The sequence below is a fragment of the Vidua macroura genome, chromosome 8 (assembly GCF_024509145.1).
Source record: "Vidua macroura isolate BioBank_ID:100142 chromosome 8, ASM2450914v1, whole genome shotgun sequence".
Taxonomy (NCBI): Eukaryota; Metazoa; Chordata; class Aves; order Passeriformes; family Viduidae; genus Vidua; species Vidua macroura.
In genome coordinates, this window is record NC_071578.1 from 29164454 (window position 1) to 29179679 (window position 15226).

Consider the following 15226-nt stretch of genomic DNA (forward strand, 5'->3'; position numbering starts at 1 on the left):
TGGGTTATAGCCCTTCCATATCTTTGCTCTGTTGCTCATCTCACATTGTCAGCAACTCAAATAAGGGCCTTTCCTTCAGAGAGAAGACAGCAGACTGTGGACAGCACTTGCAGAAATTACAACAAGAGGCCATAAGGTGGCAATGAGCAGGCTGTACCTGTGGGTCATTTTCAGTATCTGTTTTGCAATTTAGGTAATCAAGGATCAAGCAAGGGCTCTGCTACTCGGTTCTGATAATTGGAAGTGCTCTGTTAGCCTACAAATCCACTGCTCTGCCAGAACCTAACCCATCCTCCTGTGCAGTGCTTTCTTCCCCTGCAGCCTGATAAGCACTAAAGAGCAAAATTCAACTCCATATTACTGTTATTTATTCTACAATTCTTTCTGTCACAACAACTTTATCTAGATTTGCAACTGCCTCAGAGTGGAGATGAGCTCTCTCTCTCTCTCTGGATGCCCCCACCCTGTATCACAAGCACAAACAAGAGCTCAGTGCTCCTTGAGTCACAGCGTCAGCCCACTGCTCCTTCAGGCTGGTGTCACTGCATCCCCACTTCCCCAGCCATCCCAGAACTCTGTCTCCCTTTGATGAAGACAACTAATGGAGGCAGAATTTAGAATGTCCAGATATTGAAGAGGAGGCAAGAATGGCCTTTTTACTCTGGATGTGCTCTCCACAAGTGCTCTTAATCCAAAATAGAGCTGCTGAAGCCTAAGACTCATTATTCTATTAAAACAAGCATAGGCAGATGGTATTTAGTGCACTGCTACTAAATGCTGCTAATTGCTAATGCAGTAGCATTGCTAATCCCTAATCTTGTTTCTGAGTGGGAAAGAGTTGACCCAAGACCCCATTTGTCTTCCTGGCTTCTGTGATTAGGGCTTATCAAATACGCAGTGCCAAAGCTTGGGAAGGTATGAAATGCCTTAATGCTCTAATTGGGTCAGTTAAAGGACTTGGTAATCAGAGGTCAATGTTATCAGTGAAAGCAAAGCAAGGGGTTTGCAATGCTTGTCATAAAAACTTTTCTGCATGTCAAGATGTGCCTTAACTACAGAAGCATTCAAGTTTTTGCCTATACAAATATCTAAAGTAGAATACTGCAAATTCACTTTTCCCTTTGTGCAAATGCTCTAAGCAGTCTTGTAGTACTTTTCCTCTTGAAAAACTCATAAACATAACACATGATCAAAATCTCAGAAGAGGAGCTGCTGGATAATCCATGTGACACAATTCCCCTCAGAAATACAATCTTGAATTTACACTGGACTTTTTTTTTATACTTTTTTCTAGTTTAATTGAAAGATTGTTCGAGAATCTCATTAGTTATATTCAACATTCATTATTGAGCAATTATCAATTAAAAAACATTAATTACTTTAATTTAATAGGAAATATCTAAATTTCTAGACAACATTTATTCATGGCCAATTTATGCCTATTTACATCAGTGTTTACCCTCACTTTGAATGCCTCTTGTCCCCTTGATTTTACCTCCCTATTGCCCTGGATCACCACCACATCTCTTCCCTGGCTTTGTTTGGGTAAGGTTTGGTGAGGCAAAGCCTTGCAGAGCCCCAGTTTGTTTTGTTTGGGGGTTTGTTTATTTATTTACTTGGTCTCATGCCTGGCACCACCATCCTTCCTTGCTCTTCATACTGCACCCCTATCCTTTGTGCTGTATCGCTATCCATATATGTTTGGGTTTTTCCCCTGCTCTTCCAGCTCTAACGTCCCTCTATTGTTTCCTGTCTTTCTTCTGCTTACACTATGGACTCCACTCCTAGGTCTCGCTTCATTTCCTACTCATGCAATTTCTCAGATTTCCTTCATGAATCACCTGGCTCTCGTGCATGCAATGGAAGCACAGATGCTTTCTTCACCACTACACCTGATGTTCACTGGAAGCAGCTGCATGGCGAGGAGAATTCAGCAGGGACACATCACTCCTGCCATGTGTCACAGCTACAGGTGGAAGCATTTGTGTCGCTGGATCCCAGCCCACCTTTTGCAAGGCTGGAACCATGAAAACAGCAGCTCCTTTTGATGAAAGCAGAAGTTTTGGGAGGTGAGGTCTCCAGCTCAGGTTCGGTTCAGCAGCCCAGGGAAAGCCCCTTTACACCAGTGGTAACAGAACAGCTCAGCCAGGTCAGGCCCCCTGGCTGGTGAGGGTGATGTGCCTCTCACACCTCTGTGCAAGAAGTGTTGCCTCGTGGTGACAAAGCAAACTGAGCATAACTGACTCCACACTTACCCTTGCAGTGAAGTCCACAGCAGCACCCCGATTTAACAGCAATGTGGCTACATTGATATTCCCATAGTGAGCAGCTATGTGGAGGGGAGTGAACCCACTCTGCAAAAAAACAAAACAAAACACAACCAATAGATACTTCTTAAAAAATATTGCACTAGCACTCCACAATTCATGGCACATCACTGACAAAAGCTAGTAATAGGAGCCTGCTGCAAGTCACCACTCCAAATCTGTACTAGTTTTCACTGACTGATGTTTATTTATAGTATCTCAGAGAATCTAAATAAAATCACATTGCTATGCAGGAGAGAAAAAAATTAACATAATTATTCTAGAAGAAAAGAAGTTGAATAAAACTTTCAGTTATTCCAGGAAAACAGCAGCAAAACATTTGAGTATTAAAGCAATGATCTGACTTTTATCAGAAATTAGCTTCTAACTAGAAAAATATAGTTATTGGTATTATGTCAATCTTGCAAGTTAAACCGCTTAGAGATTCTTTACAGAAGTTCAAACACAAGTCATTTAATGACATTTGCTAACTGATTTTTATAAATTCAAAGTAGATGCAAATGAAAATAACATCAAAGACTATTTTAAATTATTAATATGTTTTTTTTTTTTTCCAAGGGTTAGCACCATAAGGACCAGTCTCCCACTGTGGGCAATCACACTGGGTTATGTTCAGACACCACGAGTTACCACCCTAATTAAAAGACATCTTACTGATAAAATTACTTCAGCAACTGATTTTCATATTTAAGTAGTTTTACTTCCTTTTAAAATAATGCTAAAACATGCAGCAATTCCATCAGTCCTGCAAAGTATGAAACCTTATGGGAACTAGATGCATTTCTAAATTGTTAGCAAGCCATGCTAGCTGCCACTGCCTTGCTTTGGGAGTTTTGCAGCTGTAAAACCGCTCTCAGATCATTCTATTTGCTGACACCATCAAGGTAAGTGTCATGCAGAAGCCTAGAATCAGACCTGGATGCACAACATGACAGGGTTGTCTGCAGCTCTTAAAACATCCGATAAACATATGCTCCATGAGAATCCCTGAAAACTCCATCTCTCGTAATACGGCCCTTTTGCGATGGCAGTTAGTTCCCAAGAATGCTTCACTCTTACTTTTGAACCCTAGTTCCAGCTGCAGAGAGCCCTGGTCTCTAAACTACAGTCTTCTCTAGCACATGCTACTTCATTTCATCTAAAGCAGGTGTCTATCCTATAATATGCGATGCAGACAGGAGGGAGAAATGATGCAGCAGCACTAAGTCATGGAGGAGTGATGATGCATATATATATTTATATATACCTCTGTTGTTCTATTCACCATCATCTAGGTTAACACATTTGGAAGCAAAGAGGGGGAAAAAATGAACGGTTAGTCCACCACTGGTGACATGGGCGCGGAAAGCTTCATGATGGCTGCGTGGCATGGCAGCTCGGGTGGCAGCACGCCCGGCACACACGGGAAGCCCCACAGGGTGGAAGCCGAATGAGCGAGTACTTTGAGTGATAATTGTTACATGTTTACCAAAGTTCTCCAAGTAGCAATTGCACAGACAGCTGATCAAATGGCAATTGTGCAGTACCTACAGCTCACCACTGCTTTCAGGAGTGGCTCTTATTTCCAAGATAGTAATTCAAATAATATTTTGTTTATTATTTTCCATTTGCAAGGTTTCTACAAGAGAAATTAACCCTGATTTAAACAGAAAGGGAAAGGGGGTAAAAGAGACAAGGGAGCCAAATCAAACGTTGCTCTTTATCAGGTGTTGGAGGAGAAACTTCTGTGTAACTGCAGCAAAAGAGTTCACACCGAGGGACATCTCCCTTGGGTGTGGTCAGCACCTGACAGCATCAAAGCTCCTTGCTTTTCCCAACTGACCTTTGACTCCACGTCAGCATTGTGGTCGTTCTGCAGGAGCAGAGCCGCTGCCTTCGTGTCGTCCTTGCGAGCCGCGATGTGAAGGGCAGGCAGGCGGACTTTCCCCTTGGTGTCATTTTCCAGCAGCAGGGAAACCACCTGGTCGTGGCCTTGCTGCAAAGCTACTGCCAAAGGTGTGAAACCATCCTGCAACACACAACGGGCTCAGTCAAGGCGTGCTCCAAACCTTCTGCAGGGTGGGAAGGGGGAGCGGAGACATCGCAGCCTTACAAACAGAGCTGGCCCAAATTCAACTCGGTGTAACATGGTGCAAGTTAAAAGCACCCTGCAATGACCCTGAAACTGGAATAAAGTGCTGGTGAACAAGGTTCCAAATACTCAAAACACCTTTCTGGCGCTCCAGACACAACATAAAATTGTAAGACACAAATGACTGAGACTCGAGGAAAAATAAGCATGAAATTACTCACAAATTTACACTTAATTATACAGATATTTATGTAAGTGCTTAATAATATAAAAAGGTATAAAAAGCTGGAATATGAAAATTACAATTGCTAATGATGTCTCAGTAGTAAATTATCATCCATTCCTTACAGATTATAATCTACATTTTTATGATTATCTTAAAAAGAGCCAAAGAACTAAACAAACCAAAACAAACAAAATGAGCTCTATCCTCTTACATATTTTATATGTAGATTTAAAGTATAATAATTGATCAAGAATACCACATTCTCCTAATGTGATGTTCTACTACAATTTCCCTTTATGAAAAAGTATATAAATTGATAGACAATACTCTTACAAAAAGAAGTTATTTCCTTTCAGATTTGCTAATGACCAAATTGGTAGAGGATAAAAAACCAGAAAAACAGAAGGTTTTTATTTAACAGATTTTAGAGCAGATTCCTCAAACACATAAAAAGTACAGTCTGGGATTTATAACTTTATGTTTTAATTTTAATTTTATGTTACGGATTCTTAGAAAACTAAAGAATGAAGGAGTTGTCATTTACATTTTGCTCTGTCCCAAATGTCTGTCATTGCATCCCAGGAGCACATCCAACTTTGTCCAAGATAATAGCCATGAATCTCAAAAAATCACAAAGGCAAACTACTTTGGATATTTATTTATTCAGTTTGTCTCCTGATGAATATATCCAAAGCCTGTATTACCAAACCTCATTGCATCTTAGCGAGCAAACACGTTCTTTCACTTTTCAACTACTGCTATCATGGTGAAACCATGGAACTGTGAAATAAAAGTGCAGCAGTGACAGAGAAAGGGGTAGATCCTCACTCTGTGTCTACAGTGCAAAGTTGAAGTGTTAACTTTTTAACTCTTGGAATGAAAAGTAATGTTTTCAAAATGGAATTTCTCCCTCTAGCTTCAAAACAAAGAACACCTCAATCTAGGATGAGAAACAGGAGGGATCCTGAAAAAAAGAGCTTTTTCAAAATTTCTAAGGGGAAGAAAATCCAAGAAAACCACTGAAATTCCTGGGTCCTAACAAGCAATTTCCACCTCATCCTCCCTGCCCCCTGAGGAGTTTCATGCTGATTTAAGCAGGTTTCCCTGCTGCCTGCAGCTCCCCATCCTCCTGCAGCAAGGGCAGGGCACTGGGCTGGAGTCCTGGGGTGAAACAGCCACAGGGCCTTGGGGTGTGAAAGATGCTCTGCAGCCCGGAAGGCCAAAAAGCCTCCCTGAGCATCCCCAGAGAGGGCTCTGGCAATATTGCTTTACTGTACATGCAGAAATGCCTGGAGAAACCCTGGAGACCTTGGCTTCCTGCTCTATTTACACATCCCAAAATCCAGCCACTTCACAGAAAAGTGGTGCAGACACCCACAACATCTTTTCTTGTAGGGAAATAGAACCAATTATTTCCTTTAATTGGATTAAAACACAATGATTAAATAGCTAAAGAATATTTAGCTAAATGGCAATCCTTTAGTTACAGAAGTTTTTGCACTTAGAATGATAGAAAGAAATCAGATTTATAAGAAAATTTGAACCAAGAGAAAATAAGAAAGAACCCATAAGCAACTATCTCAAACAAGGAAGGCAATAAAGGTGCCATCGTTTTGTAGTCTGCTATTTTCAAATAAATTCTCCAAAGACAAATTTAGATTGCACCTTATCATCAAGCTGAGATGGAAAAAAGCTCAACCTAAACTGACATACAGTGCTCAAGGGAAAAACAATACCAAACAAAAAAAACCTAGTACCCCTTCAAAACATTTTCTAAAATATCTTTTCAGAAAATAATACAGTGGTAACAATTTTCAATTAATTTTCCAGATGTAAAGTACTTTATTTTAGTATATTTTGACTTTCATATCCTTGAGCATTTCCAGAAAGTGTTTCTGATGCACACTTCAAGTTATAACTAACTTATAGTGATTTTGGAAACACTGTTCTGATCCATTAGCAATTAATTTTCCACAGTGGAATACGGAATAAGATTTCCTTTCTACACCATTTTACAGTGATACTATCAGGTATAGGTGGCAATAAACTAATTGTGCATTTCATATTTTTCAAAAACTAGGTCTTTTTCAAATAAGCATTATTTCCTTCATGGAAACAGTACTGGCAGAGCAATTAGAATTCAATAAATATTAAAGAGAGCACATACTGAAGTACCTTTCTATATTTTGGTAGCAAAATCTTTGTAATAGGACAACTGAAAATTCACCAGTTTCAACACCTTTCTCAATGCCATACATTCACAACTATTAATATTTTGTTATTTATTTTCCTCACAGGTTGTCTTATTTGAGTGAGAATTAATTTTATATTTGAGTTAGAATTGCTTTCTAAAGAAAAAAATATAAAGTGTTCTTCTAGAAAGATCACAGAACACCTTCAAGGCTGGATCCTGCATCTTTGTCAGCTTGAAATTCTCCCTGCAGCACCAGGTGGGGTAACTGGGTGCCACAGAGAGGGTACCACCATGGTAATGAAGCACTTCAGGAAATGCCCCAAGCCCCAAGTAACCCTGGGTTTTCTCTGATATCCCAGGGCTGGTCCAAAGCACAGGTGAACAGTTGTTCTTGCCTTATGGCTGCCACCCTTCTCATTGTTCACTATTTTTAATAAGAGCACAGAGAACTTTTATATTATACACACAGCTTCCCTGTGTGAGCACTTAACCTAAAAGATTAGCAGTTATGACTAAGAACACATCTATATTTAGAACTGTCTCTAGTTAAAGTAGGTGTTTTTTTTTATTTTAGAAATTGCAAGAGACAGTTTAAATTGCTGAAAAGCCCATAACTCTATTCATTAGCACACTTCACAGAGATAGCTTTTTATTCGTCTTTAATTTTGTATTGAAAAGACTAGTTTGATATAAGCTGGCAGAAATCATTGCTGAAACACATTTTGCTTTGTTCATAAAGTGTCAAATTCAAACTTTTACCTCTGTGGCAAGGCTTTGACTGGCACCATTGTCAAGAAGAAACTTAACAACCTCCAGGTGGTTTTCTTGGGCTGCCATGTACAATGGAGTGAAGCCATTCTGAAATATGAAAACAAGAGTGTAAGCACCCCACAAACATTTTATACATAAACAGATCTGCCAAATGAGGGAAGATTAGGTGAAAAGCAAAAAAACTGTTTGCTCACAGATGAGTTAATGGCATTATCTACACTGGCTTAAGTGAAGATGGGAGAAGGGCAATATTATTTAAAAGGACACAGAAGAATTTTTCAGCTGACCAGATACAGTTCCCACAGCTAAGTGAGAACAATTCCTTTCACAACTGTTGAGAAGTTAAGCTAAAAATCAATCTGGACAGATGATTTGGTGCCAATGAGTTATGATTCCTGATAAATACAGCCACAGCACTTGAAATACAAAACAGGACAGGGAAATACAATACAAGTCTGTGGTGAGAGCAAGAGCAGTGACTCTTCAGAGTAATCAACATTTTTTTCTCTTCTTTCCATTAGCTTTGACTTCTCTTTCACTGGTGCCAGCTACTTCTGCCTTCCATCTCCTCAAAGAGCTGCCTTCTGAGCACACTCTGCTTCTGGGCACCGAGCTACTTCATATTTCAGGCACCAGGAGAGGTGAGGATCATTGGTTCTCAGCAGTTTGAGACAGAGGTTTATCAGTGTTTCTGAACACATTAGAGCATCTCTCAAATTATGCTTAAGTGACTGATTTCAAGCAATGCAATACACGTATTAGAGGCTGCAGAGCTTAACTCATTCTTTGGTGAATGCCTTTGTCTTACAGCCCATGCTTTTGTCTTTGCCTTAACTGTAAACAGGTCACAGCCTGTCAGAAATTGAATTTTTTGGGATTAATATTAAGGCAGTGCATTTTTTACCTTTTGTTCTAAGAATTTCTGAAATCTCCCCCACAGCTACACAGGACACTGACCTAGATTTTGCAGAAAACCAATGGGGCTGAAAACAGATAAGCTGAGAGGAGTTTGCCTGTATGTTTTCATCAAAGGAAAAACATCCTGGGCCCTGGAGAGGCGCAGAGGGAGACCACAGCCTCAGACCTGTGGCAGTGAAATTGGGCTGAGCTGCAGCAGCCGCAGTGGAACAGCTGAGGGACGCCTGAGTGTTCCAGCAGCGGGCAGAGGGGCAGGGCACATGTCCAGCACCGAGCACAGGTGACCTGAGGCCAAGCACGCGGCCGCGCTGGCAGCAGGGACAAAGAGGAGGTCACAACAAAGGACAGCTGGGGAGGAAACGGATGTTTGATCCAAGAGGAACTTCACCACCAGCAAGGCACCGAGCAGCTCTGAAGCCACATGTTTACAAGGCCTGCACAGGTGGCAGGGCCTGCTGCTGTTTGATATTGATATTTTGATATTGATATTTGATATTGATTTTGATATTTTGGTCTCTATTCAGGCAAGCGCTGCTACAAGCACAAAGCAGGCGCTGAAGGGCTCACAGAGCCCAGGCCAACGTTAGAAATGTGTTCAATGCACTCTCCAGAACAGAGGTTCAACAGTTCAGTTACCATACAGTCAAAATTCTACTTCATTAAAAACCAGAGAAGTCAGGAAGCACTTGCTAAGGTACCTCCTTTGTCACACTACAAGTTATTACAGTGAACAGCAGTCTGGTATTGAGTCTGGCATTATATCATTTCATGGCATATTCTACATCTATTTGCTAACTCAGCTGGAAGCAAAGATTAATTTTTTAGTTTCAAACATTTGCAATTAGAAAGGAAGCAGGAAACTCTACCTAATAGTTAGCTTCATGAAATAATTAATAGGCAAAAATTCTCAAAACCAAATATTATTAGCATTTGGAGGCAGAGCAGAACCTTTTCTCCTATGTTAAGTTTTTGTAGGGTTTTGAATATCTTTCCACCCCACACTCTACACTTGCTCCTCTCTTTAAAAAGGGGCTGGAATTGCCAGACAACCACAAGTCCAAAAAAGCCATTTTGTCTTGAATAGTAATAAATAGCCCTTAGAAGAGGTGCAAAATTCAACCCCAGCACAAACTAATGGCTTGTTTTTTGGCATTTTTACAGGCAGAAAGATTTGGTTAAAGAAGGCCTAACACTGGGACTGTCAGCATGGCACAGCTGTCACCTTCAAGGAAAGAGGGGACAAAGTGAAGCTCAGTACCACAGACCAAGCTGGTGCAGGGCAGTTTGGTAACAGAAAGCACCAGGGACCTCCTCAAAAGCTGAGTCCCAGCTGGGCTGTCTCACTGCCTGGTACTGGTGTGGAATGGCCAATAGAGGTGTTACACAGGTGTTCTGAGTAAAGACATCAAGGCCTCCATAGTGGGGTGGGGGAGAAATAAATTTTTAATTCTGGCATGTTAGCAAAGTAAGAGTAACATGTGGCAAAACCTTAGGGTGTATGGACAATGCAGTTATATAAGATGTTTACAATCTCAGATTATTTTTAGTTTTAGGTCTGAATACACAAGTTCTCAAACACAAGCAGAAAAGATCCTGTCAATCCCATCTTAATTTCTTTAACAGGAAAATCATGGCAAATATTTCTGCTTTGTTTTACTTCTTAACAGCCATGGAAGATTTTACCTAAAAATACTTTATGTTGTTGTTGTGCTCTTTAAATTTAAGTTATATGGTTCCTGGAACCAAATAGTGCTGTATCGAGCTAGTATAAAAGAAAGAAAAACTGAGTCATTTATTTCTTTTGTTCAGGTAAAAGAACATGAAATACAGACCACAAATAATTAACATTCTCAAAATAGATCCTGTTAAGCATTTTGTTCCTACTATTTGAAAGTCCAATAAAAAAAACCCACCCTCCTTCTTTAAAATGTATTTTTTTTAACAAATATTTATTTTCATGCCCACATCTTTATAATACAGCAAAATGGTAATCCTGGGCTAGATGAGAAGACTTCTCTGACACTGCCTGCCAGCCCCTGAGCAGGGAGAGCAGGAATGGGGTGGCATGCAGGACACTGCTGGCACAGCCACATGACTTTCAACAATCTGTAGTTCATGCATTTTTTGAGCCAGAGTTTTTCTGTTTTGTTTTACTGCTTTGCTTGTAGCACCAGCACTGTTTTCTCTCATTTCAAATTCTCTATAACTGACCTAAACATTTATTCAAAGGACTTGAACCAAACTTACAAACTCTGCATATGCCTGCAGTACCTCCCTGTACAAGGAAAGGGGATGGGCTCAGCTAAGCCTGAGACAGTAAATTACATGAAACAGGATCCCTTGGAACATGTTCTCTCCCACTCTCCGGTTCTATCAGTGTCTTCCAGCTCTAACAAGTAGCAGCTCGTAGGACACTCCTAGGGCAGATCTGAGGTTGATCTCGCAGACTATCAACTCTATTTTCAAAAGCCAGCATTAGCACAGTAAAATCTACCAAACATATTTGCTAAAATCAGAGTTTCTAAGAGAAGAACAATTTTAGTGTCAGCAGAGTTGTTGGCAGTAGCAAACAGGGACATATGGCTTTACCTGAGACTGTGCATTGACATTGGCCCGATTTGTAACCAACACTTTGACAACTTCTGCTTGTCCAGCGAGGGATGCTATGTGCAATGCTGTGTTTCCTTTCTGGAATTAGAGACAGTGACATTTGAAAAGAGTACAGAACCTGAGCCTGAATACATAACAACGCAATCAAGAACATCTTCCATTTTAGAATATAGTATTTCTTGCTGAATACTTCTAATGGGTGTGTTATTCTAGAAGACATGGCATGCACAGAAACCAAAACAGGAATCTACAGTTTGTTCAGTAAATCTCCTCCCTAGCAATCTGTGACATTTACTATCATCTACTATAATTGTTTCTATTAAGCAATTATTGAGACCTACCCCCAGCAGTGGAAAATGGGCAATTACTGCTGCAGCAGTCTGCAATCACTTGGCCAACACCTCGTGCCCAGGCCAGCAGAGTGAACAAGGGAACAGCCAGATAGGCTTGACTGACCTTTGTGGCTGCATCCACACTGGCACCTCGCTGGATCAGCTCAGAGACAACTTCTACATGCCCTTCTTTGGAAGCGAGATGGAGAGCATTCAACCCATTCTGGTTTAAAAAAGGGAGGGGAAAAAGAAAAGCAATTAGAAGGATTACCAAGTGTTTTCCAGCTTACCAAGCATATGAGGAGACAAGTTATTACCATCCCACTGAGAGGACTGCTTACAAAAACTACACTTAGGTAAATTTCACAAGAATTAGATTATAAGGATAGAGTAAGAATTAAATCAAGATACACTGTCTCTCAAATTCTGTGTGCTGTTCCACGATCTAATGCAATACAAATGGAATGAAAGATAAGGTAGCACATTCTCCAAGTGCAAGAAATGGTGTCTGGGTAAAGGATTTAAAAACAAAAACAAAAAAAAATTGGATAAGAGATGTAAAGATGGTCCATCAAAAAACATGTAAATTATCTTTGACATGAAGTGCAAATATAATGAGAAATCTGAGAAACAGCAAGAAAGGTATTTATCCAGAAAATTTGACCAAAGTATTCTTCAACCTGATTTGAAATGTTGATGTCCACTCCATTTTTTAAGTAGTCAAGAGCCTTTTCCAAGTTGCCAGCTCGAGCTGCTCTCAGGTAACTTGCATTTGTGTCAGACTACAAGAAAAAAGGAGAAGTCCCATGAGAAATTACGGCACGGTATAAAAACACATTTCAGTGGCAAAGAAATTATTAATGATACAGCATATTGTACATCCACTTAACTAAACCTGAAAGGATCCCAAACCACCTTATCAAATGTGAGTCAAATCCTGAGCAGGCAGCACGAGGCTTGAATCACACACGAACATGAATTATGGAGCACTGTCTCACACGCAAGGCCAGCAGCCAGGGACACATCTGGCACCCAGTGTGGCACACAGCCATGGGGAAGCTCAGGACTGGGCTGCAGGGAAACCATGCTGCTCTTCCCAAAGGTGCCACACCACTTCTAATGTCCAAGCTGAACAGACCCAACCAGTACTGTGAGAACGAATCTGAGAGATTTAAAAAAAAAATTCAAAACACTCAATCTTGAAGGACTGTGTTGGTGGAATTAAAAACCCCACAGTTCTACAAATGAAGGTATTATAAAATTTCACGTCTGCTTACATTTTGGTTTATTTTCTCCATTCTCCTTCATTTTACGGCCCATTTTTATTGACAATGCCTGTCCACTTTCAGTGAAGAAACTGGAAATTTGTAGGAACAGTGCCACTATATAAACTGCATTTTCCTTTTTTTTCAGACCTTGCATTAAAGATAGTTACACAAATTTACTTTATGATGACTTCAGCTTGAACGTAAGGACAGCAGAAATGTTGGTTAAGTCATGACAGAATCACTGAGAGGAAGTCCCATCCCCAGAGGGTTTTAACAAGTTATGCAAATATCCAAGGAGGACAGTTTAGATAATGCTGATCCTGCCTTGGAGCAAATGCAAGGAACTGGGTTAGCTTTCAAGAGGGACAAATCACACAATCTTTGATTTTATCTGTGCCACAGCTTTCCCTGGCATCTTAGGCAGTCAACATATTTTTTGTGCCCTCTTCTAGACTGGTAAAGCAGGAGTTGTCTGGGTTCCTTCCCTCTCAGTATCATTTCATCCCAGGCTTACATCATTGCAGCTACCAGTGCATTGTGATGTTTTAACATTTTGAAGGAGTGCAACAGCAACCTTTACACTAAACAATAAAGGCAGTTAGTGCTAAGAAAAATACAAAACACCCTGGCACCGAAGGACAGTTACTTATCTGTTGCTCAAATAATTTCTTTTTTTTTTTTTTTTATACCAAATTTCTGGATTTACTACAGAGTTTTCTCCTCTCCTGTCAACACAGCCACTGCAAGCTGGATGTTGTGTTCAAGCATTGCTCCAAGCCCATCAGAAGCCACCTTCATGTGCAGGATGAAGCAATCTTGGGCATGACGACAGCAAAATGATAAGTGGGTAGGAAATCTGCTTTTCTCCTTGTACCCATACAAGCTACAAGACCATTTTACTGGTACTTCCAATAAAATAAGCTCTCCCTTGTAAGGAGAAAACCATTGCTTATGAACTCTTCATTTTCTCCTGAGTTTTGCACACTCTGCATTCCACTTTGCAGTGGTAAATCACCAGCTTACAGCCTTCCCTGCTCTTTATCATTCCCTTCCAAGCATGCCACGCTGATCAGTACAAACCAGCTTCTGCAATGTCCTTCCAACAGAACAGCCCCCAAACACTGGTGTTCAGTTAGGCTTTCTCAAAAATAAGGTGCCACCGCAAAGAAAACCGTCATGACTGTAAAGACCATGGTGAAGAAAAGCTGCCTTGAGAGCTGCTTTCATCTGGGAGATCATCTGAGTTGTGCAATGCAGATTATTACAGGAGACAGGTCATATTCTCAGCGCTTAGCAACAGCAGTCACTGGGGTAAAAAAACAGGTCAGCATTTTATCAGCATTACTAAAGGTATCAGGGAGGACTCAATAGAGAGGGGGCCTTTTTGTCAGAGGGTAATGGCATCCCTGTTTGGCACAGTCAGCAGGGGGACCAGAATTAACATCAGCTGTTTACAGCTGCTCCTGGGTGGGGAAGGGATGCGCCAGAGCCGCTCGCTCTGGAAAATCAGATTCCGGCAGTCACATTAATACATGCCAGACAAGGAACACTGCTCGTCTGCAGACACGTCCCAGTCTATTTGCTCAAACAAAATGGAGGGGGGAGGCAGAAGCAGCAATAAATATTTGATAATCACATTAATCTCTAACTGCAATTTCACTGTGGAGGGAGAGCAATGTCGTGTCTTTTACAGACTTGGGCATGACTTTTGACCTTAGGGGTTCGGAAGACTTAACAGCTCTTGGAAGCACTCACTAACGGGAGGAAGGATAAAGTTCAGGTCACAGTCCCAGCCTGGGGCCAAAATGTCTCAAACCAAACTATCTCAGGTGATGCACAAATCCACTCCTGAAATCCCTCAAGCTAACAGCATGTCCTCCTTTGCTAGTCATCCATCAAAACTCACTCCTAAACAACTACAAGTGTCCAGACACACCACTGACACCAGCAGCCATCCAAACAGTGGGGCTGCTGAGGTGCTGAGCATCCTGCTCACCTGTCAGCCTGCACTCCCAGTGCTCAGACAGGCTCCCAGCACAAGGGCACTGTGCAGGAAAAGCAGGCACAACACCAGCAACTGGGAAGCACCCAGAGAAGCTGCCTTTAACAGCATAACCCAAACTCTCCCTCCGTTCAGCTGGTCTGAGCTGGCACTTGCAGTTTCCACCTTATTGGTTTCCAGTTACCTGAACGTGATGTGAGCCAATGCGTGCACGTGCATGAGTTGCCTTAGCACACAGGGTGTAACACACCCCTGTGCTCTGAGGAAGGGGAAAACCCTTTTTGTCTGACCTTGGCTGATGCTCCCAAGCCTGCAGATGGGGTTAGCTCACTCTTTCTGGGCCACCATGCACAGGAGCTTTGAGATTTACACAGAGGGATAACAGACTGAGGGTGTACAATTGTGCAAGAACTTCAACAAGGTTTCTGGGAGTCTCTCCATCCATTTCCACCTCTAATATAAGCAGAAACAAGCAGTAACATTAGAGAGAAAACAGGGACAACCTTG

At 41.2% G+C, this 15226-nt stretch overlaps 1 protein-coding gene across 1 annotated transcript in view; it reads right to left on the minus strand.

Annotated features, from left to right (window-relative positions):
- ANK3 (ankyrin 3) overlaps positions 1-15226 on the minus strand; it is a 314256-nt gene that overhangs the window by 124936 nt on the left and 174094 nt on the right. The window contains exons 3-9 of the mRNA XM_053983225.1: positions 12130-12231; positions 11574-11672; positions 11097-11195; positions 7578-7676; positions 4150-4335; positions 3574-3597; positions 2256-2354 (exon numbers count right to left, since the gene is read on the minus strand). Of these exons, the coding sequence (XP_053839200.1) occupies positions 2256-2354; positions 3574-3597; positions 4150-4335; positions 7578-7676; positions 11097-11195; positions 11574-11672; positions 12130-12231 (708 nt within the window). The remainder of the gene's footprint in view (positions 1-2255; positions 2355-3573; positions 3598-4149; positions 4336-7577; positions 7677-11096; positions 11196-11573; positions 11673-12129; positions 12232-15226) is intronic.